A 26,021-nucleotide genomic window follows, 5' to 3' on the forward strand; every position below is an offset into this window, starting at 1 on the left:
GCCTAACGATGTAAAATATCAGTTTAACGATTGAACGTGTTTTGGTAGCCGCGGATTTATAACTCGAAGCAGAGTATTTTAAAGCGCTTTAATAGAGTGTTCCGGTCTGCGCAGCGAGCTCATAATCGCTTTTAAAACGGAATCATTATCGCAGAATATAATATTACCACGATTCATCAGGAGTTACCAATTAAGTTAAAAATAAAAAGCTCTCAGAGTGCTGGTCCATATTTAGATGAATTATATACCTGCCTGAGTTCGAAAAACAACCGAGCCGTTTGAAGTAAACAAAAGGCAAATTTTAGCCAGTTGGCGCTGTGAAAGTCCTTATAACAATAGTCCTTAAAACATTCATGATTTCAATGAGAAACTGGACTCAGAAGCCTCGCATCCCCATAGAATATGGGACAAACTGTTAAACGGACCCTCATCCAGACACTCGAAGTGTAAGGCCTGAATGGACGCTCGAAGCGGAGCGTTCGGCGGGGCGTGCAGCGTGGCGTCGGACTCTCAAGTGATTTGAGCAGCATGCACTAAGGCCGCTCCTATACATTTGCATTTGTTTAAAATGCACGTCACACGCTCCGCCCCGCTGCACGCCAAACTCGAGCGTCCACTCAGGCCTTACACTAATAAGCATCGGGACTTTTTAACCCCTTCACAATAATCTGTAGTAAATAAATATACAATTCCCTTAAATTGTAAAAGTATACTGGGTACGCTTTAAATAAGCAGTTATTTGCTTTATCGCAAATTACGGAACAATTAAAAGAGGTACGTACATTTTTGCAGGTAAACATTTACGTCCAATTTGTAGTGGGGTTGCATTTCGCAGAGCCGCTGATTCAGCTGCAGCCGGCGGTAATTAATAAGGAATCCGTCTGCCCTTATTGAAATAAAGGAAACTAAATTAACCAAACTGAGCTGCCATCAATGAATTACGCTTTTTCATACGACTAAACAAATTGAGGGAAAATGGCAATTAGAATGCACTTTTCTTACTGATGCACTTAATTAAGTACGAATTACTAATTGGAAGATAGAGAAAAAATAGTTATTAAGAAACAGACAGCTAAGAGCCAGTTAATAAAAAGTTGTACACTATATACACGTTACTTTTGTGTTTTTTTTTTCCGTTCTATACATATCATATATTTATATGATATGTATTAGGTATAGTTACCGAAGGGACGTTAAAAGAGCGCGTAATTTCAAGTAGAAATAATACATTTTTCATTTTAATAATTTTGTTATTAAAATGAAAAATGTTGTACATTCCGTGAGATACACTTTTTCCAAAAAAGAAATGGTGTCTACCAATTTTAAGTAAATTCTTAATACATTTTGTAATGACAAATAATCAGATACCCACCGCTTTTATTACCCTTGAGTAATAAACTGACCTAAGCAATAACATAAGGTTCTTTGGGTAGAAAGAGCAGAGTTCGTTTTATACATTAGAATTATTAGAGCGAGGTATCATAATCATAAAACAATCGTTTAAATTTCGTAAACATATTATCCTATTATTTTTAATAAAACAAAACTTTCTTTTTATTTCTTATTATTTCTGCAATCAAGGTAGCTAGTGCTTTAAGTATTTAAATCGCAAAAATATAGAACGTAGAAACACATCCTCCGTAAACTTATTGTCCAATATAGGGTTTAAATGAAACAAGACTGCTATTTTGTTCACGATTTCTGTAAGTTCGTAATTCAAAAGGACTTATTTCCACGATACGGTAGGTATAGACGTGTAACGTTGTTAGCGCCATTGGCAGTACGGGCGCTACGGGTCTTCCATACGAAATCAGAGCGCTACGAGTCGCGTAGCGCGCGCTCAATCTCCCGCACTAAGTGCGGAACGATCTACGAGATCTCGGTAAGATTCTAAACTTTGTTGTGCCAACAAAATCATAAAGTTTTGGCTTGGTAGAATTATATTACTAATCGTCAACAAATTATTTTATTTGAAGGTTTAATGTCAAGAATGTAAGTAAAAAACTACAACGTACAGATTTTCAATCAACCTTTTCTTGTAAAAAATAATAACATTAAAGGACATTTTCCTTAAATCTTGAATTAAGTGCGGTCAAAAAGAATCCGGCGCGGTAGCCGGATCATTTTACGTTGTAACATTCCGTAACGCGAATGTTTTCCGGTTTACCTGTCGCCTGTCCGGGCTAATCCAAACAAAATTTCGCTTCGATTGCGAGCTCTTACCAGTCTTACCTAGTTTTACTTGAACTCAAAAACCTTAACAACTATGCGTAGCCGAATGTCAGGCTTATGCTGGATAGTTAGTGATCGGAGACCTATATGAATGCTGCTTGGGCTCCTGCAGACTTGCGTCGGTCTTTTTGTTCCAAACACTGATTTATAGACGAACCGAATTGCCCGTAACAAGAGTTTTGAAACGGCTCCTGTCTTATCCAATTGTCAAATGTGCGACTTGCACGTGAAAAGATTCCTAAGTTTTTAACCTGATTGAAGAATTAAGCTGGCATTTGTCAAGTTTAGTTAGTGTAAGTGAGTTTGTACTTATGTATATCCATTTCTTCGGCAACGATCTAATTAGTGGAGGACGTGTAAGAAGTTATTAAATTTGCCTCAGTCGTACTAATTTGTTTTCTAAAATTCTTTGTTTGTCTTGAGTTTTTGAATTTATCTCCTAGTTTGTTATCAACAAGGGAGTTCTGGTTGTTATTGAATATTGAAGTGATTTTTGCATAATCGAAACTGGTGTCGTCGCAAGCTGCTGTCGCCATCTTTCCTTCATCAATACTGTCTTACTAAATAACGAGAGCCAGCTATCAAAGGAGCGCTATCAAAATAAGCTTTGAAAATTTGGTTAACGCTGACAACGCTGTTTTTTTTTTTACTTTATTGATATGTGACTTTATTTCCTAAAATCTAGCCCCAATATCAAAAATATTGTTAGTGGAGGCCTCCATTAGAACCTTATAGTTTTTATGATATTTGGGATTTAAAATACACCGAAATCATGTGCATGCACTGAAATCAATTTGAGTCAACGAATTCAAGCTTCCAAGGAATCACGTTGCAATTTTAAATCTAAATTATTTTACAATGTATTCATATTTTTCATTCTTATTTGATGATAAGCTATGTAGAATGGCTAATGATCACGCAAGCTTACATAAATTTATTGGCTAGTACTTTTATTTACTCAAAATTTTTAAAATAACCTAGGTACAGCTTATAAAACAACATCTCTAGAAGACATTCGACACTATTTGACTATCCTCATATAATAGGGTGGTATTGGTGGTAGGTAGGGTGGTGGTATTGAAACGAATTTAAGATATGTCGACCACAAATTCGCACCTAACTGACACGAAGTAGATGTTTTTTTTTCACACAATCCGACCGCACGCTCATAAAAAGAAATTTATGTTATCTACATCATACACAAGAAACTTTTGAAATGCACTTATCAAGCAATATAATACAATATGGAATCAAAGTACTTTGAATTCCTAAATGGCAGACTTACAAAGCGTGAACTCCATCAATTTAAAACTACTTAAGGTTCTTGACTTATGCCTAAACATCGAATTATTTATTATTATTTGTATCTCCTTGGATTTCACGGGCCTATAAATCCCAGTCTTTTGATAGGCTTGCGTGGGGATATAGATCCAACACGTAGAGGCCCCTTGGAGAGATTTAATGTCATGTAGAACGCCTGCTGGAACCCGTTCACAGGCGCAACAATAGTTACCCATGAACCGGTCGCAGCATGCATTGGGACTATTGTAGAAAAAGTGAACAGTAAAACGGTCTATAGATTGAAGTTTGGGTGGACAATGAGACTGGGTTATTGCAAAGACGTCCGGACACCTGCCATAACAATGTTTTCACTAGTTATCGAGGCAGGCGGTGACTCGCCGCCCACTAGATGGGCCCCTGAAACTGCCGACGTGAAGACGACCAGAAGCAACACCGGTGTGAGCGGCTCATTGGTGTCGAGATTTGTCTTTTGAGCCCTAGAAGCTCCTTAGCAAGTTTGCTGTTGAACCCTTTGATTAGAGCTTTCGAGTGTTCTTGTCCTTTGACGAACTTCCACCAATCGATTGCTATTGTGTTTTCTAAGTTGCTGAGCAGAGAATATGCATCCCGTTTTGTGATTCCGCAGAACGGTTCTGGGCCGACCGGGGGTGTCTGCGCCCTTTCTAGCAAGTTCGTCCGTTTTTTTGTTTCCGTTAATGTCGGAGTGCCCTGGTACCCATCTAAGTATCACTTTGTTGGAGTTAGAATTACCTATTAATTATAATCTCCTGCACCCTCAAACACTTGAGATAAATATAACTCCGATATTTTGACAGAAGGATACAGAGGATTGTTAAAACAAAATAAAGTTAATGTCGGTTTATACCTTATGTGCTATGTTCAATTTCTGTTCATGGCTACCTATATGCTTTGGAAATATCGATCTGTACTCTCAGTACCTTTGAAGCGATCTCGACATTAGAAGGCCACTTTATTCTTAATCCCTTGTTCTTTGGGTGCACCTTGCATAGCATTTTATACAAAGTACAAGTTACTTTAAAAGAAATGTGGGATCTAATTGACTGTAATTGACGTTTAAAAGTATCGAAGTGTAGGGCCTCAGGTGAAACAGAGGACAATTCACGTATTTAACTTCATGGATTTGAAGAAATATCAAGACGACAGAGAGAAATAAACATTGGGTCTACAATGTTCAACACACGTCTGGTTTATAAACGACTCATTGTAAGAAACTAGTGACTACGACTTAATTTACTCAACATATGAACATAGTTTTATACAATTTACCTTATACTCTTTAGGTGTGATTACATAGTTAAAACATAAAGTACCTACAATAATATATATTTTACAAAGCAGGATTTTAATTTGGTGGTCAAAGAATCCACCGAAACCTAAGAAATCAACACCACCGATATCAAACTTAATCATTTTTTACCAATTATAAAAATAATATGAATCCGCAGGGCAGCTTGTGGCGAGCCGACTAACGACCCCACGGACCCGAGTACTCCCGAGAGTCGGTCAGGGTCTCCATCTCCGGCGTGTCTTCGTCGATCGGAGTGGGCCCCAAGGAGAACCGCAGGACTCCTATCTCTGGCTTCCCTTCATTGGCCGTCCAGAGAGGAGTGGTTAGAGCTAAATGCTCCAGGGGTGGAAGTGAAAACTTGCATAAGACGAGATTTGGCACAGTGGCTATTATCAGCCACTGGGTGGAAAGCGTAGTACATCTCTCGACACCCCTGAGCCGCTCACACCGGTGTTGCTCCTAGTCGTCTTCACAACGGCAGGTTCAGGGGCCCATCTAGTGGGCGGCGAGTCACCGCCTGCCTCGACAACTAGTCAAAACATTGTTATGCCGGGTGTCCGACTTCTTTGCAATAACCCAGTCCTTGTCCACCCAAACTTCAATCCATAGACCGTTATACTGTTCACTTTTTCTACAATAGTCCCAATGCCTGCTGCGATTGGTTCATGGGTGTGTATTATTGTGTCTGTGAACGGGTTCCAGCAGGCGTTCTACATGACATTAAAGCTCTCCAAGGGGCCTCTACATGTTGGATCTATTCGAGTATCCCCACGCAAGCCTATCAAAAGACCGGCATTTATAAAGCCCGTGAAATCCAAGGATATGAATAATACAGAGAAAATGTTATAATGGTGTAGTGTAGTGTAGTGGTGGTTCGAGGATATCTTAATCACTTGCATAACGATAAATGCACTAAAACTGTGGGAGAAAATGGCACGACAGATCTCAACATCCTAGGACCAAACCCACCGAATAATGGAGAAACGTTTAACACCGTTTATATATGTATACTGTGATTTCATATACACTTTATTCAACAGTTAAGGCACAACTAAAGCATACTATGTTTGAGCCACTGAGTCCCTTGTCTACTACTGTAAGAGTGCCGACATGTTTTACAGATTACATCGTATACGTATTAGAATATCGCAAATTTGGTTTTATTCAATAAGTTAAGCAAACACATTATTTTTATATAAAGAATTTTGAGATTTGAGGTTTTTTCTTGTATTATATAACGAATGAAAAAAATAGTGCCCCAGAGAGATTACAAGCTAAATATAACACCTTATTATATTCAGATTTTTACCAATAGTAAATTTTACAATTTTTTCCCCGTACACGTAAAAATGCCCCTCGGGAGAAATGTCCAAATGTATTTACGATAACCAAAGAACCAACCAAGTTAGTCGACTAAAGCAAGTTATTGATCAGCCCTTAACACAACAAATAACAGTGTATGTGAGAGTAGAGAAACAGTGGTACACACTCTTGAAAATTTGTTATGTTATTGTTGATCTCTGTGTTTTCAAGTAGGGTTCAAAAAGTACATATTCATTGTTACAATTCCCTACAAGTTAGTCTTCTGATGGCTTTCCTTAGCAATGGTAACCCAGATAAATCGGCTTTTTTATAAACTATGACATTCGTATAGGTACATGTATAAAATGAAAACTCGCAGTTGAACTCTAAGATGAAAAAAATGTTACTGTTTGACGTCATAAAGCGATTATAAAATCCTATTATGAAAATAAATGATATTTCTAAAAACTACCTATTATTGTCCCCAGGAATGATTTAGACTGGTAAATAATGTTTGACGCCAATGTCTGACTGTCTGTCTGTGGCATCGTAGCTCTCCAACGGATGGACTGATTCTGGTGCGGGTTTCTTACGGTGATTCTTAGCTATTTTTGATAAAAATCGATCGAGCAGTTTGAAATCCAATTGATTTTTGGCTTAAAAATAGTTTTTTTTTTGGCATGTAGCAATCCTTGTTTTGTTTAGTAATTGCTATTTCCTTTGTATCAAACAGAATCATACCTAAATACCTACCAAGTCCAATTCAATAAAATTTTTAAGTGTTTACTTCTAAACGATTCAAAAATTATTAACACATAGCTATCGTAATAAATAATTCAAAATATTACTGTGTGTATTTTGTACCAAAATTGTATAACGATTTTTACTGTTTGGCAATTAAAATATTTGCCTGCACTGCTGATATATCGTGTAATGAATCGATGTGATAAAAAATTAAAGGCTGTTTCTTCAAACAAAATCGTATAGAACTAATATTTGACGTATCTGAAAGTTTGAATCGGGCGGTTACTCAACATATAGTTATTTGTATCGTTATAATATTTTCAGTTACATTACATTCGTTAATATATTTGAAATTAAACTAAAAAATTAATAAAATTCCGACATATATGTAGTCTAATTATGCTGTATTCAAAGTTTGGATTAGGCAGCTATGTATTGCAAGATTTCTAACAGCAACTAATTACCTACAAATTAAATAAAGGAAAAACAAGATGGGAGTCCATTCTTTAATTACGTCGGCTGTTTTCTTTTCGTATCGCACTTTATTACAATGACAATAAGCAACTGCGTCTATTAAATTATTTGTTAAAGTCTCTTGACGGTGCTAAGCTAAAATTACTTGTACAAAAAACATTTCCGCTAAATGGTGTCGCATCATCCTTGTTTACTGTAAGGCGAGGCGGGCGGGTCGCCGCCATAAATCCTAATATTAGCAGCGAATAAGACGTGCTCGGGGGCCTACTGATGAAGCCTTTACATTTTAAAGCTCCCTTAAGTTCTTGCTTAGCTACAATTAACGTCAACAGCCTGATATACGAGAGATAGTTGGAATGATTCAAGGCGGCTATCACTTTGGGCGGTAACTTGTATGATAAATGTACTCCTAAGCCTCCTTAAGCGTACTAGGGACTAAAGCTAAGCCAGAGCCGTCTCCGACACAGATACCAGCTTGATATTAAGCGCGGAGGATTTTATTTCCATTTGATAATCTGCACTGCGCGTTATAATAAAGGGGAGCCATAAGGTCGCTACACGACATTTATATGAATACCATCCATAAAGTAACCGCAGTCGGCACCTGGCATTACGTATGGATAGCGCCCAAACATTCGGGTATATTGTCCTCGGTTACACGCATCTAAAATTCATGCTCTAAACACAGGGCGCGGGCGACTCTCGTGAGCTTTTATTGCAGCCACACAAAACTAATCTTAGACATATTTTTATTTGTTACCTTGTAACAGATGTTACATTGCAAATTTACGTTAGCTCTAAACAATTGTGAATTTAAACTTAAGTTAAGTTAAAATATATTTGAAACTTTCTATCAAGTCAAGTCAAGTTCCTACTCGTAAATAGACCTTTACATTGGGTAATGGAGCTTATAATTATGCTTTGTCAAATAAATCCATCATTTTTGTTAAATATCAGTAGAATAATAACGTCGAGAAATTACTTTTCAAGTCTATCGTTGAAATTAAACGGCAATTCTCGCGATAACGAGCGATCTATAAAAACAAGAAATCGTTCGGAACATACCCAAAGCGTCGTAAAACAAAGCGCATCATTCAAATATCCCATTATCCCGTGCGATTTAGCTCGCAGAAGCGGGCTCGGGTAAATTAAGCAAATTAAGAGGCAGCTCCTGAGACAGTAATTACGGCCGTCTATACTTGGCCAGGCACCAACGGCGGTTATCTGTCAGCTTCCGATTTCGGATTTACCGGATCCGGCGCGATCAGGTACCGCTGACACTTGTTATGTAGTTACGCGGCTTTTTTTTAATCTGCGACAATTTCAAACTGTTATCGGAATAGGTAGACAACCGCTTGTCTCTTTTAGTTGGTAACTTTTAATAGTCGTATATAACTTTGAATATTAGGTACTTACGAGAAGATTAAAACCTCGGATCCGGTTATTTCTAATATAGTTACAAGTACATAAATAAAAATTGCAGTAATTAAATTGCATAAAGATTGCAAGTTAGAGAATAGAACTGTGCGATTCTTAAATTAAATTATACTGTAGATGTACCTAGGTTAGTAGCACGAATCATGCCGCCGAATTAAATTAAACAGGAAGTTGAGACGCGGCACAACATAAAGTGAACATAAAATTCAGCAAAATCAAGTAGAGACACCGGATCCCGTCCAGGAAATAAGCGGATAAGCCAGGAAATAACACGTTATCAAGTAGAACAGCTGTAGTGCAGCGCGTGGGCGGCGCGCGGCCTATCGACTGGCGCCGCGCCTTGCATACTCACCTCAAGGTCACCGCTGCCGCCTTCGCACCGACCGACCGACCCTACTCACAACCCTTACATTTTTTACAATTTCAATTTTGCAAATTTTGAAAGTAACCCTCGTCCGGAAGGACGTCTCGCCGGGCGGGCGAGCGGCGCCCCGGGCGTCCCTGAGGAAACTGACGGACGTCGCCGGTCTTCCACGGGTTATATAGCCGGCAGCGGGGCGGGGCGCCGGCGCGAGTTGCGCCGTCGATTCGCGAACCCGATAAATAAATTAATTAAAAGTGCAAGTGAGTGATCGCCGCGTGCAGCCAACCTGAGCTCGTCTACGGATAGAGCTTCGCCTTAATTGGAATTTCAGACGCACCGGATACTTGCCGGAGGTCCGGATTGTTCCCGAGTTTGAAATTTACGAGCGAGCCTCGACGAGCCAAAACGGCTTTGGCTGCATATTGCAACAGCTGCTGCTACTAACCTACATGTACGACTTTTGTAAAAACTCTAGGGTTACGAACCCCCTACCCCTAAATTGTCAAATACGATTAGGTAAACAAAACAAGGTAAAGTATCTATTTTTTTCAAGTAACTACAATTGGGGATGGGTAAATATAAAAGGCCTACCTACGCAGAAATTTTAAGTGCGTTTATAATAATATTTTATTTGTTTGTCACTGAGCCAAGCAACTAGGTATAAAAATTATGTTGAAATAGGCGCTATACAAACTTTACTTGGGCAGTTTTTTGGGTAGGGCGCCCTTACAAGTTGTCGCTTTCAACAGTCGAGTCGCTTGCCTCATGTTGAAACATGTGACAGTAAAACACGGGGTTGTATCAATTGAAGAAAATGGCCACGTGCAAACGCGTCTTTAGGCAATTTCATTTCTTAACTTACATGGACATGTAAAGAGATGTGATGTAGTGTTAGAATTATTAAAAAATGCAAAACCAGAACCGGCCCGATTAGAACTATTAAATACGTCAAATATTAGGTCTAGATCCGATCCATATCGTATTTAGATTTAAGATTTGACGTATCTTGAATTTCTAATTGGATCGAATCACTGTGCCATCTACAGTCCCACAATCCTAGCGAGTCGGAATGTACGTTAGTATTGAAACAACACTGTTACACTAAATTTGTATAACAGCATTATAGTCCAACTCACAATACTAAAAATCGAAATCGGAGGTGTAATACAAATACCTGCTTGTGCCTATGGAACTAAGATGCATACAGAAAAAGATACAGAAATTACAGGATGCCCTTTCGTGTACTTCCAATAGATTATTGAGCAAGGTTTAGTCGGTCGCTTAGATTAGATAACCAATGCCAGGTCTACTGTTCTACTGAGGCGATTGGTAAGAAAAATTGGTTAGTTAGGACCAGTTCAAGAGGTCAGTTTGCGATCCTAACGAAATAACGGTACATTGCTATAAAATTCCATTTCGGGAGAAAACGGTTTAAACTAAGAAAATCTTAACAAATCACTTTGATTTTGATGTCGATGGCATTAGCATAATATATTCTAGGTTTCGGTGTTTAAAAAAATATTTTTTTTGTCTTTTGCAAATTTTGAAAAAAAAAGAAAACCTATAAACCTAGTTTTTATTGTGTCAATAACATACTAAAAAGTCATGGAGAATGGAATTAATATATAAACTTAGTCCCAAAAATTAGCTGCCTCCTACTAGAAAATCACCACCACCGAACTTCTTTACTACCCGCCTGATATACATAAAGAGGCAGTCCTATGTATATGCATCTTTCTTAAGAATCTCGATGTCGAATTTTACGTTAATTCGATACTTCTATAGCGTAAAGGGACCCACTGATTCCACTGGTCAGTTATTCGCTGGCAATCGCGAATAACTGACAGGCCGATATTGTCCGGCGAACTAGTGGGCCCCTTTAGATTCGCTTGCGATTGGTAATCGTAACAAATATTTAAGACGAAATCGACAAAAAAATATCTGCCTTTTGGATAATTTTTGATGGTGAATGGGTATTCACCAAACAGCCACGATTGGACTTTTTAAATGACCATAAATAATTAAATAAACGAACATCATTAATTAACGTATTAGCGAAAATGTAGCATATTTTTAAGTTAATATAGCTGTCACTGTCCTGCGTTTACGTGTTACTAGTACTACATACTACTGAGAAAGTGTGATGCTGATGAAAATACACTTTGTTCAACGCGACACCCTGTGTAAATAATATATTACCTTTAACAGTACAGATCTGCTGCCACAAAAATGCTTTTATAACCCAGTTACTCTTGTATCGATTGCCTGCATTTTCCAATCTATTTATATCTGGAGGTAGTCGGAGGCAGCGATTTCCGATACAAACGCAATCTTGCTTTCCTATTACACTTATAATTCGAATGATATTTTACAGTACATATGGGGCTACTTTATAGCACTAGTGCGAGAAGTAGCATATTACGTTACTGGGTCGAACATTTAAAGAGCCATATGTACTGTAAAACGTTGTACGATACATGTGCGAATAGGTAATTCGCAACTCGTGTCGATTTAAAACACTCCCTTCGGTCGTGTTTTAATTTATCGCCACTCGTTTCGAATTTCCTATTTTTCGCACTTGTATCGTAATGTACTATTTCAGATATCACCTTCCAACACAACCTAAACAATTCGAAAAGCAACGATTCCTATAGAAATATAAATTAACATATCATGGAAAATTAATAATTTCAGTACCTAGAACAGCGATTCCTATACAAAATAACCTAAGTTCTAATGGCTAATATAAATAAAACTCGTGAGATTTTGGCGCTAAAATGTAATTTAATTACAATTTTAGCGCTTTTTGATCGTCAAAATCAATGTACCTTCGCAAATTCTTTTTTATCAACTAGATTTGGGCAGAGTTGTATCAGCTACGGATAAATTATCGTCACACAAAATAAAATAAAAAATTACTAAACTTCTTTTTATTTGGTAGAAACAAGAAAAACCCTCAATAAGTATTGAAATTGAATTAATTATATTGCCAACAAACATTAAGTTACGCGTAAATGAACAATATAAATTAACAAAATAAACACACATCTAAAAATAAATAAAAAATAATATTCAATAACAAAAATATAATTTGCCGCCCGAACAGGGACTTGAACCCTGGACCCTTGGATTAAAAGTCCAATGCTCTACCGACTGAGCTATCCGGGCTATGTATAATGTGTCGAAAATACGTAATACAAGCCCGTTTACTTGTGATGTTTTGTTTTTGCATGTTTCATTTACCTTGCCGTTATGGATAAGGATGTTTAGAGGTGTACGCATCGTTCTCTTATTTATAAACACAAAATATTGTGTGCTTTGTGACTTTTTTTTGATGTAATGTCAACTTTACGTTATATACTTGCATTGCATTCTTTACACTTTTCTTATTATTATTTTATAAGTTAAAAGTTTATGTATGCTACTCGTAGTTTTAAGGTCTATGGACTACTAGCTGCCTAAAAAAAATAATTTATCATTCCAATTAAAAATTTTTTAGTCTATTCGATTTCGAAGTTTTTTTTTTTTTTATTTCATGTGCGAGATTGGTTGTAATCCTTTATTCATTAAGTATAATTATGGGATACGGTTGTTCCAGTAAGCCAATTTTTTTTAAACCCAATAGTCGTGTGTTGTAATAGTTGTAGCGTCGGTGCACCCTCTACAAATGTTTCACTATCGTTACTCTTTGACCACTGTAAGCACTTTATTAGTTGTTTCAGGCGCTTATCTCGAGCCCCTGTGGCCTAATGGATAAGGCATCGGCCTCCTAAGCCGGGGATTGTGGGTTCGAGTCCCACCAGGGGTATGCAAACTTTTGTTTTATTAAAATCCGATTATTTTTAAAATAATTTCAGTTGACTGATGAATGCTTGAAAGAAATAAACTCACAGCAAACACCAATTGTAACGTGATACGCCGGAAAATTGCTTTTTGTTTGTTTTTCGTGAAAGCGCGGCCGTCACTGGAATTTTCGGCTGTTTATCCGATAATGTGCCCGCTGTCTGTACCCTGCTCCTATTCGACAAATCGTTTACAGCCAGTTATTTCTGCTAGTCCGGAGAATAATTTTAAGGTAGATATATTAGCAAATTGATGCCCGTATCTACTTCAGTCGGTCATATCATGATCTCGGATCTCTTGTTTTAGCATTAAGTATGTACCTTTAAGTTAGTTTTGGTTTATTTCAGAACAGGGATCGGAAACCGGTATTTCTTGTATGGGAACGAAAACGATATTTTTGCGTTCTTTGTTAATTGTTTCATTTTTAATTGGGCAATCTAATAATATGAAGTCGTTATCTAAAAACACAACTGAGTCCTACATTTGGAGTATAAAATACACCGAAATATATAGTTATTTCGAAGTTTTTGCAAAAACTGCTGTTTCAGAATATGTAATAATCTTTACAGTACATATGGTGCTAGTTTACCGCACTAGTGCGAAAATAAGCATATTAGGTTACTGTGTCGAACATTTAAAGGGCAATATGTACTGTAAAACTTTGTACGATACACGTGCGAATAGGAAATTCGCAACTCTTGTTTTAATTTATCGCCACTCATTTAGTACATTACGATACAAGTGCGAAAATTAGGAAATTCGAAACGAGTGGCGATATATTAAAACACGACCGAAGGGAGTGTTTTAAATCGACACGAGTTGCGAATTACCTATTCGCACATGTATCGTACAACGTTTTACAATACATATGGCCCTTTAAATGTTCGACACAGTAACGTAATATGCTAATTTTCGCACTAGTGCTATAAAGTAGCACCATATGTACTGTAATAGTACATTATGATACAAGTGTGCTAAGTTGGTCATTACACACGAGGCGATATTGTGCGCGCGAGCTGTAAGGGAGCGCGCAATAAGAAAGCCGATGTGAGTAATGACCATAGCACACGCGTTTCATACGACGTTTTTGAACACACTTGCGAAGAAAAAACAAAACTTACAAATTAGATTTTTTTTTGTCAAAACAGTAAAAGTACAATTTTAAAAATGTTGGCTTACCTACAGTTTTAACATCGAATAATTGCACCAAAGCGTGCTGGGTTTGTAGGCACTTATTCGCCAGTTCATTGAAGTAAGCTACCAACACGTTTTCCAAGAAAGAGTGGGCGTTTTTGCTGATTTTCCATTGAATAAAAGATTCATATGCCGCCAATTATTTTGATGGTAAAAGGCTATCGTTCTCGGCTCTTGGCTCTGTTAGTATTACTGGCAGCGTCAATTGTATGTGTTCTTCTTTTACAATGCTAGAAAATGACATTTTCGTCAATATATAAACTAAAAACATGCAAAACTATTCCAATTTTATGACAAATACGGAAAATGGCTGGCGCGTTATTTTTTTTACGCACGATTCCAATGCATGGCAAGGCAAAAGCGCGCACGAATTCGAAAAAACAGCCAATTAAAAAAATGTAAAAAAGCTAATATTTTCGTATTTCTATTCGACTGATGGAGATCAAATCGATAAAATGTTATGTTTATTCATTAATGTAATTTACGAGATAATATAATCTATAAATTATGTTTGGTGTGATAAAACCTCTTTGAACTAACATTTGAAACCTAATAGTTAATGGTTAGAAAAAAAATGTATTACTCGACCAAATTAAGAAGGCTCCGTTTCCATGCATATTATTTGCAATCAGTAACCTTCTTAACTCAGTCGGATAATATAATGAAAAAGCCCAAGTGTTATAATATACTGAAAAAGCACGCGTGTTTAATATCTAGGATTATGAGCCAAAAATCGGTGGATTAAAAACGTCGTTTTGAGCAAGTGTGTTGAAAATTATATTATATGACCGCGGCCGGCCAAACGTCCCACTTTGCCATAAGGACGAGATTTGCTTGTATCTTTATACGAAAAACCCGACAAGGCGTCTTTATGGTAAGCGGCAAGTGGGACGCAAAAACCGGCCGCGGTCACATATGGCGGACGGATGTTTGAAATGTCACCGTTGTATTTAAGAATTATTTCGCTTAAAATGTAGTTTTTTCCTCACAAGTGCGATGAAAATGTTGTGTGTGCCACGAGCGGCACAAGAATTGCGAACTCGTGTTAATTATTGTTTACCGTCCTTAATACACCATGTACTATATTATTACAATATTAACAAACTAGAAATTCATCAAATAATTTGGTATAATTAAAAAGGTATTTTTAATCTTAAGTAATTCTATATAAATGTCTAGCTACTGACGCATTCATAAATAACTTCCATACTCGTATAAACTAATTAAGGTAGAAGTACTAATTGCTCGACGCTGCACTAGTCACCGACATCGGCACTTTATTTCATGGAAATATAGGTTAAATTTGAACAACGAAGATTTTTCTGTATTCGAACTTAATCCTTGTCACTTTGAAATAAAGTGCCCATGTCGAGTACTAGTGCAGCGTCGAACACTAGTACTCCTACCTTAAGTGCGTTAACTAACTTATCGAATATTATTTAGTTTTAATGAAAAGTGGTGTACAAAATACAGTAAATGGCGCCGTAGCCCTAAAAGAATGTTTTTCAGTCGTGCTCAGCGAACAAACGTTTCTATACTATTTAAAATTCTAAGTAAACACACTTGGATATAATATAAAGGAGTAGGACACGAGCTCGCATATAATATGCTTTATTACGTCGTACAGTCGCAATAAAGACCAATAGAAATTGTGAAATGCCTTCAATATTGAAAACGGCGACCCAGTTCCTGCGGTCGGGGTGGGAGGGGGGACGGCGAGGGGGGACAATTAATACAAGCTCGTCATCTGTTTTATGAGTGGACCGGCCATACTTGTGTGTGATAGGGGCGAGAAAACTGTTTCACTGCAGCGCTCATCTACTTTTTGGACTTTTGGAGGCATTTTGGGAAATTGTAGGGCGGGTTCGAAACAGCTGCGGTGATAGATATATTTATTTCCAGTACGAAGATTTCACCTACAATAATTATTATATTATTTGTATATTATGTACAAGCGTAAGCGTTATTTGCGCAGTTCTATAAGCATTACGCATAAGTCATTATCATATTTTGTCTCTTTCACTTTTGACCAGAAGCTTACAAAGCATAATAATGTGCAGGGCCATCTATCGGTTAATTGGCTAACTAATTTGCCCAAACCTGTGTGTAGCTATCAAGTAGCCATGGTATTTGGTATATTTTGTATGGCCTAAAATAGTTAAGAAATAGGTCAGATTATGTAGGATTTTTTCCCGATCTTCGTGTCGTTTTAATATATATTCTCTCTTATTTTAATAATTTTTACTACTTTGAATTAATTTTAAAACATTCGATAACGGCTAAATCATAATATTTATTTGGCGCGAGGTACGTGTCCGATCCGATCCTAGTCCATATTGAACTGGGAAATATCGGAGCACCTCAGGAAGAAAATCACAAGTGACAGAAGCCTTAATTCAGACCGATCTCGGCCGGACGGACGCCGGCTGACGGGTAGATTGGGTTGGGTATACACTTCTAGGCTACAGACAGACAGTATTTTATATTTCATAAGGAAGGTAGGTAGATACAATAAACAGAAACGTCGTAAGTATGTGTATACTAAAAAATTGCACGGCATCTGGAACAAGTGTATAAAGTTGAGTACTTATCGACGATGTAATATTCAACACAGTGAAAAAGTATTGAGTATACTGTAAAGATGTAAGCATTTCTTTAGCAATATTGTAAACTATTTATATCAAAATCACGGTTGAAGCGGTAGTGTTTACATCGAATAGTTACTCGTCCAGCAGTTTATGCCACTATTTATTTTCTTTGTCCCACAAGAAATAATAAACTCACGTAAGGTTACGCACTTAGGCAGACTGAACACAAATTTATTTTCTGCTTATCTGGGTGGCGATAGTATATGCACTACAATAACGAATTTCTATTCTGTTTCTGTGTTACTGTCCCTATATCTGTATCTATTTCACAGAGCCTATTATTGTTACAACTCAATTCAAGCCTGTAAGTTATGGTAATTTGGATTTAAAGCGGGCCTAAGACTATGGGGTGTGTAGTGAGTTAAGTTGTTTTAGAATAGGCGATTGAATTCGATATTATTTCCTGCTTAGCGCGGGCATGGCGCCGACAGCACCGCGGGTGTACTGTCACTTGCTTGTCACCGGCAGCGGGGAAACAATGCTGTTTATTTCCATGTAATAACCATCGGTATTGCTATCGGACGTCCGCGGCAGGAGCCGGCTTATTCTACATTTTGATAAGGGAGCCGGCTGCCACACAAATGGGAAGATAATCCTATGAACAAACTCTATGAAAACGCCGACGCTTTATAATCTTGACCTAAAGTAAGGACGCCTCGAGGCGTTAAATTCAGCAATAAGCAACCAGGCAATTTAGCCATCTAGCTCTAGATGTAGGTACTTGTCTATATTTTGCTCAGGAGGATTTCACCACATCTAAGACGTTGGTTACCTACTATAGCGAGGCATATGTTACTAGCTAGTTTTGTTTTGGTAGGTACAATAATGCGAAAAGTTAATTAGTTGGGAACAGCGAGGGCAAAACGAGCACGAGGCGGTCTCCCACAAAGACAGATAACACTTTTCTCTAAATTCTAACAAACCTACAGCTCTGTGAGGTCTGCCTAATTTATTTTAGATACTTACCGTTATAATAGCGACAGTAATTATTAGCACATTGTACGATATAGAAATCGTTTTAGTAGCCGTACTTTGCACATATCCAATAGGTAGGTTTCCTAAAATAAAAATAAAAATAGGTGCTCCGCCGAAAGGAACCTCACACGAATATGATATCTATTACAATGTACGTATGTTTATGAAGTTTCGCGTAGTAACGTAATGGTGAGTTCGCTCGTCGTTAATTTTATGATGGGCTAAAGTTATTGGGGCCAAGCACTTTAGTGTTTAATGCGACATTTGCAGGTTACAGTATCATTTCGACATTAGGTTATCAAAACAAATCGAATAGCATTATATGTATGTCCTTTGAGTTTAAACTGAAAATTACCAACTGTATTTTTTTTGGCTACAACGATGAAAGATACTCTTGGAAACAAAGGGAATTAATTACTTATCAGTACCAGGTATATTTAGAATTATTTAGGTATGTACCCCTAACCGTCAAATAATATTTTTTAACCTACACCTATTGCTGACTTTACTTTCTTTGCACGTATATCAAGTACTTCCCGAGACCTTTCGACTGCATCATCAGCGATCAGCTCCAAGATTACATATTATTGCCTCTGCGTGCGTCCCATGATGTCACGGTCGCGTCCGCTCGGCATAGATCCGTCTTACATTTCATTAAAGTGTCAAAAAGTTATATGTTGCTTCGGCTCCGCGCACGCCTATCCTAAATGTCCGAAACACCATTGTTTCATGATGGGTAAAGACATCCATAAAACTGCGTAAAAATAGGACCTAACACAGGTGTGCCAGTTTCAGTGTGACCCAATGATTTGCTGATGTAGAGACAATAAGTCTGCCTTATAAATATTTATAAGAACGATCAAAGTCTCCGATCTAAGCGTCGGTTTCTTCCAGTATCTAAGTTCTTATACACAATCCAGATCTGCTTTATTATGATTTACTTTCAATAATGAAACATTTATTTGTATCGTGCTTTTAGCTTTTTGGAACGGCTGGCTCGCCAGCGACCGGCGCCGCGCTCTCGTAAACCCGCCACTAGATGGCGCTGCCCGTTTTACGGCCGCGTGCGCAACGAGCTGTAATGGAGCTACAATATTGACAGACCATTAATTCGACAGGAAATTGTGCTGAAGTCGCTAGCTGCAGGTGATTGTGAACTTTTCAAATTACCCGCGAGCACGCGGTTGTTTCCATTTCAAATAGACGTTAGCTCTCGACGCCGAGTTGAACAAACTCGATGGGCTACGGTTACTATTCATCGAATTGGCTTACCAAGCATTCGCTTTAAGCGAATCATCAGTTGCGTGATAAATATAAGTAATCGGAGATCACACTTACACCGGTTCGACTGAGATAAGTTCTCGCGTGCTCGATATGAAACGTGAGGTTGCAGAGTGCTGGCTCACTAAATAAATGCAAAAATAGAGCAAGGCAGAAGAGCTGATATGGTGTTCAACGGCTTGAACCTTAGGCAAAATACTTAATTGTTAATTGTATATGAAGCTCTCATTATTTTACCTACATACCTAGCCTGAAATATGCAAACAATTCCACAAAAACTATCCTTCATGCGTTGACGTGTCCCCGCCAATTTTAAAACAATATGTTCATATACCTATTAGAATCATATTTTGCAATATTCACTAATATCCAGGGCATCCCGTCGCAGTTGTCGTAAAGCAAGATTTACCGGCAAAAGGATATCAGAAATGCGAAGAAAATACCGGTTTGATACTTAGCAGGCAGGATGCAACCGCGATTAACGTTTAGATGGAAAACTAAAGGAGAGGTTATGATCAAGCCAAACATCTGGTTTGTAATTATTAGGTTTTGATAAACATAATACACTTTTGGCAGTACATTTCCCATTTTAAAGCAATTTCGACTTCACTTGTTTCTTCATTATTTGGTTGTCTTTTTGTAAAACGGTATTCTCTGAACCAAAGGTTTCCTTTGGCAGAATTAATTTTTGTGTTCCTAAGATGTATTTAAGAAGTGGAGCCACTTTTTAAAGTAGGTTGTGGGGGCTATTTCATCTCCGGCGAAGTCTGAGATTAATAAGTTTAATAACTGTGTAAGTTTAGGTTCCTTTTTTCAACTAAATCAAAGACGTAGACTATACTAAATTTCATCTTAATCGATTCAGTAGCGGTTATTTATTCCCCACACAAACTTCCACCCCCCTTTTCACACCCTTAAGGGATGATCTTTGGGATAAAAATTATCCTATGTCCTTTCCCGGGACTCAAACTATCTCTATTCTCTACACTACACTAATTTTCAACTAAATCGATTCAACAATTTAAGCGTGAAGAAGAATAAAAAAAAAGAGTAATTTTTTATACTTTATTATTTTACTGCGGAATGGTGTCAATGTGATACCATAAATGAGTTCGGCATCCCCGATTTATACCAAAACGATATAAAAATTACAAATGTATAGTTTTCAGATTTTTCCCTGTACTTGCAGTATAGTATAAGACGATATTACTTGCCAAATGTAATAGTTCTAGGTCAACAGAAAGTACCTTCCCTATAATTATTGATTCCCTTGAGATTCGAAATATACGTTTTTTGCGGCATGAACGGCCATATGGTTTTAATTTCGATACCTTTACGCGTTTCCGACATAAAGGGTCTTGGCAGACAGACATACAGACAGATGAAAAACAAAGTGATCATATAAAAGTTCCATTTTTGCATTTGAAGTACGGAACCCTAAAAAGTGCAAATATTTCGGAGAAACGGAAAGGGTTATAAGGTGACATTCGGATGACAACTGCGTCATCTGCAGCAGAATTACTGTTGCGGCATTACTGGTAGTTAGTGTAAGAAAAAAAATGTTAATTCCTAAGACCGTCTCTTGAATCATCCGCGATAGCCTGAAACAAAAGTCTGCAAGCAGATACCTAATGGCTGGCATATCGGAGTCGGTTAGCATCAAGAAGCTTAGGTATAAAAATCACTAGAGGTTGTCCATAAAACAAGAATTTGAGCATTCAAAAAAGTCACCCAAAGAAAAAGACAATACTTAAATGCATGCCTCTAAATTCAGTGATACGTGCAATCCTTGTATTTATATAAGCGTTTTGGTTAGCAAGAAAACATTGGAACACTGGTATTCGCGAACAGCGCCCCGACCGGCGACAGAGGGACATATTCTTTTAATTAAGCCGCCCGCGTCGTAACTTTTACGAGCCCCGTGATTTAACTATTATTTGTCATCAATCCGATGGCCAGGCAAATAGCGCTGACGGCGGCGTGTAGCGAATAAAACTTAACGTGTCGGCATTTATGTAGGTATTTGAGCGCTTTTATTTGCGAAATAATTTCTTGTTTAATTTAAATAAAATAGTCCTTATTATAATACTCAATACACCTATTAAAACAAAGTCCGCCTCTGACGGCCTGTAAAGCCTGACCAGGAAAATATGATCATGCGCCATGTTGCGGAATTTCATTGGAACTAATTTCTCACACTGGCAATAATTTTAATGATAGGTTGTCGCCATTGTCAGTGTCACTGTGGCGGTTTACTTGAATAATACTTAATTAAATAATAAATGACAAAAATGCCCAAAACTATACATAATCAAGATCGAAACATTATAAATGATGTAAATAATAAACTGCTGGAAAAGAACCTTTCGGGTAATTATACTATTTCGCTACGAAACACTTCCAAATTAACATCAGAACTGACAGGTAAATAAATTAATATGTCATTATAGTCTGGTTATTACGACTTGGTTATTGTAGTATTGTGTTATACAATTGCGGGCAGCCGGACTGAATTGGAGGGACTCGGAGCGCGGGGCACAGGACAGGAGTGGATGGCAACGTCTCACGAAGGCCCTCTGGATCAATGTGGTACCATAGGACGACAACATGTTATACAAGCGAGGAAATACTTACAGGAACAAAAATGATTTTGTGTTTGAAAAATATTTACTAGGCTTTGGATACGATCAATCTTATTCATTGACTACGTACCAGAACCTATGTAAGGTTACGGAATATACCTACTAACATCATGGTGGCCTTTTTGTAAGCTAATCTTGGATGTAGTAAGATGATAGACGAAATAATTTTTCAGCTATAGAGCTGAGCTGAGCTGATGGTGTGGCTAATAGTGGCCACACCATATAGTATGTTACAACTAAATTAAATATAGGTAACTATCTGCAGTAATTATAGTAATTAATAAAATTTCTAGATAAATCAGGGTCATCGATTACGCGGATTACGAGAGAAGTTCGTTCCTCCTAAGATTTTAGGCTGCCAAAGAAAAGCAAACCAAAAATAAAAAAGAAGATACACTTAGACTATTTTGACCTATGTGTGATACGTAAGAAAAATGTAAGAAAAATACATGAATTTTATACGAAAAAAAACATGTAAGTACCGACGATTAAAAAAATGTGGACACCAAATATTTGGATTCTGATTTTGATTACGGTGAATAAAAGTATGTAAGTCAAAATAACGAGTTGCCAATGCACATTGTTCAGACTATACTGAACTGTTGCCATATAAATGAGAAAAATAGCACCCTCTTGACAATCATCATATATTCCTGGTTAGGCTTTATGTTCGTGATAAACTCAAAAACTACTGAACGGATTTTCATGCGGTTTTCATCTATCAATAGTGGTTCTTGAGGAAGGTTTAGGTGTATAATTTGTTAACCCGTGCGAAGCCGGAGCGGGTGCTAGTAAATTGAAAGGAACTATACCAATTGTTTTATACTACATTTGAAGTTAATGCTTTCATTTTTATATGTTTGACCATGACCTGGTAGGTTCAAGAGGATAATACACAGCAGTAGTTTAAATTTGTAAGAGAACACTAAGCCTCACTGAGGCGTTTTTTAAAAGTTCTAAATATCGATTTTTTGAAAGCATGCAAAACATGAAAATATGTAAGTAGAACTATATGACGAAGATTACGTACTACGACGCAGGACCGTATTTGTTTACCTACATAGCAAATATCCTAAAAAAAGACGTTAGCTTTATTGTCTGTCGTCACGTTTTATTGCACGAAGCAACCTTTCTTGTATTATCCTGTTTTTTATTCTAATAATGATATCACTTCTGACCCTTCTTTCCTTTTATTTGAAGTTAAACGACTTGGATAACGAAGTTACTTGAATTTTCAAACTAATTCAAATTAAAAACTTATTTAATTTAGATTGACTTTTAATTACTAGCGCCATCTATGTTAAACTTATATAACAATGTAAATTCCTGCCATCTGTTGCTAAAGTATGCAAGAGTTATTTAGTATTAACTAAGAACGGTAGATGGCGTACAATATATCATAAAGCTACTCGCCAATAGATGGCGTTAAAAACAAAATTTAAAAGGGCATTGCTTCCGTCACATGAAATGCAAACTGTCCCAGTAGGGCTAAGATGGTCAGCTCTCTATCATTTGTCACCATGCCTGTCATGTTCTAATAAGTATGTAAGTGACGGCCATAGTGACAGGCGATAAAAATGGAACCATGCTTCCACCAAAATTATGTTATTGTTGTTTATGTTTATGTTGTTACCTAACCAAGGTAGGAATTGACATGTAAATTTAGCACTATAAGTTTATTTACACTTTGTTACCTCGCCTAGAAATAAATAAATAAAGGATCCACTTAGTGGATTTAAGTCTGGCACAAAAACATACTATCATTATGATTATGACACTGAACTAGACAATGCTGACATTGGGTATTTTTTTTTTAAATTGAATCTGAAGATTTAAGTTATGTATTCGATCATGCTAAAGTCGTACAATTTGAACAGAACAAAGTGAGGGAGTGTCTTATTGTCTGTAAAAAACTTACATTAATGATGACATTGCAGACTTTGTTATTGCAAATCCCATACAAAGTTACCTCCACTTCTAGCACTAGCACTTACCTCCATGTAAGATTGGTGTGTTTCCACGTCGCCCCTTGAAAAGCAAATCGCTTCTTTCTGGTAGAGTTTTCTTCGTAACCTTCTCTGTCGGGCCGTCCACATCGCCTCTTACTCAGGAGCTCTTTCGTGGCTTCGTCGACTTCGCCTGTTACCGGTATGCCGCCAAATTCCTGAAATTTAAAAATTAAGTAAAAAATACAATACCCTAGTAAAGCCCAATGTTCATTACAATGTACAGTCACGTCTGAAAATATGGATACGAAAAAGGTGCCAAAAATATGTATACACTACCTTAATGTTGCCCATACATTAAGGTAGTGTATACATATTTTTGGCACCTTTTTCGTATCCATATCATGTATACATATTTTTGGTACTTTTTTCGTATCGATATTTTCAGACGTGACCGTACACTGCATTTCAATCAAATTAAATCTAATTAAAACCTTTCATAAATCAAATGAGCGGTGGTGGCGGAGTGGATCTGACGTCCGACTTTCAATCCGGAGGTCGCGGGTTCAAATCCTGGCTCATACCAATGCATTTTTCCGAACTTATGTACGTATCATTTGATATTTACCACTAGTTTTTCGGTGAAGGAAAATATCGTGAGGAAACCTGCATACATACGCGAATAAATTCAAACGTGTGTAAGGTGTGTAGTCTCAATAAACATGTCAACAATGAATAAATATATTTAAAAAAGCGGCCAAGTGCGAGTCGGACTCGCGCATGAAGGGTTCCGTACCATTTATGACGTATTAAAAAAAAATCTACTTACTAGATCTTGTTCAACATTTTACCACTTTGGTAGTGTCTCTCGCGCAAACTATTCAGTTTAGAAAAAAATTATATTAGAAACCTCAATATCATTTTTGAAGCACACGTATGGGTTTGATGAAAAAAATAAATATTTTATGACTTATTAAAAAAACTACTTACTAGATCTCGTTCAAACCAATTTTCGGTGGAAGTTTGCATGGTAATGTATATCATATATTTTTTTTAGATTTTTCATTCTGTTATTTTAGAAGTTACAGGGGGGGGGGGACACATTTTTTCACTTTGGAAGTGTCTCTCGCGCAAACTATTCAGTTTAGAAAAAAATTATATTAGGAACCTAAATATCATTTTTGAAGACCTATCCATAGATACCCCACACGTATGGGTTTGATAAAAAAAAAATTTTTTTTTAATTTTATGACGTATTAAAAAAATACTCACTAGATCTCGTTCAAACCAATTTTCGGTGGAAGTTTGCATGGTAATGTATATCATATATTTTTTTTAGATTTTTCATTGTGTTATTTTAGAAGTTACAGGGGGGGGGAGGGGACAAATTTTTTCACTTTAGAAGTGTCTCTCGCGCAAACTATTCAGTTTAGAAAAAAATGATATTAGGAACCTAAATATCATTTTTGAAGACCTATCCATAGATACCCCACACGTGTGGGTTTGATGAAAAAAATTTTTTTTTAAAATTTTATGACGTATTGAAAAAAAACTACTTACTAGATCTCGTTCAAACCAATTTTCGGTGGAAGTTTGCATGACAATGTACTTATATCATATAATTTTTTTTAGTTTTTTCATTCTGTTATTTTAGAAGTTACGGGGGGGGGGGGGGGGGCACACATTTTACTACTTTGGAAGTGTCTCTCGCGCAAACTATTCATTTTAGAAAAAAATGATATTAGAAACCTCAATATCATTTTTGAAGACCTATCCATAGATACCCCACACGTATGGGTTTGATGAAAAAAGATTTTTTGAGTTTCAGTTCTAAGTATGGAGAACCCCCAAAATTTATTGTTTTTTTTTCCATTTTTGTGTGAACATCTTAATGCGGTTCATAGAATACATCCACTTACTAAGTTTGAACAGTATAGCTCTTATAGTTTCGGAAAAAAAAGGAATGTGTTTTTTTTACTGCTTTGTGATCGTATCCGACATCCGTCATTGGATCGGATAATGTGAAAACGCTCTTAGGCTGGCTACTCTCCTAGTTATTTATTGATTTAAACTTTATACACAATAAAATTAAGTACAAATCGCGGACGGCATTAAGTCCGTTAAGAGGAAAGGGGACGGCCGTTTCTGCATACAAACGTAGTCCCAATTTTCCATTTTTTGATTATTATAAAAATTAGGAGCGAAAACCAGATTTCATACGAATTCGAAAAAAAAAAAACAAATGTCCTCTACGTTTATGCGTTGTTGATATACAACAAATTGTGTCAAAATATTTTGAATAATGTTAATATATAACCAGAGAAAAAT

At 37.0% G+C, this 26,021-nt stretch overlaps 1 protein-coding gene and 2 non-coding genes across 4 annotated transcripts in view; 1 reads left to right on the forward strand and 2 right to left on the reverse strand.

Moving 5' to 3' along the window:
• LOC133524362 (matrix metalloproteinase-2) overlaps positions 1-26,021 on the reverse strand; it is a 239,586-nt gene that overhangs the window by 135,708 nt on the left and 77,857 nt on the right. For both annotated transcript variants that reach the window (XM_061860339.1, XM_061860340.1), the window contains exon 4: positions 23,742-23,911. In XM_061860339.1, coding sequence (XP_061716323.1) covers positions 23,742-23,911 — 170 coding nt within the window. The remainder of the gene's footprint in view (positions 1-23,741; positions 23,912-26,021) is intronic.
• Positions 12,260-12,332, reverse strand: Trnak-uuu (transfer RNA lysine (anticodon UUU)). Its single transcript has one exon. It is a non-coding gene; the product is annotated as a tRNA-Lys (tRNA).
• Trnar-ccu (transfer RNA arginine (anticodon CCU)) lies at positions 12,900-12,972 on the forward strand. Its single transcript has one exon. It is a non-coding gene; the product is annotated as a tRNA-Arg (tRNA).

The sequence above is a fragment of the Cydia pomonella genome, chromosome 13 (genome assembly GCF_033807575.1).
Source record: "Cydia pomonella isolate Wapato2018A chromosome 13, ilCydPomo1, whole genome shotgun sequence".
NCBI lineage: Eukaryota > Metazoa > Arthropoda > Insecta > Lepidoptera > Tortricidae > Cydia > Cydia pomonella.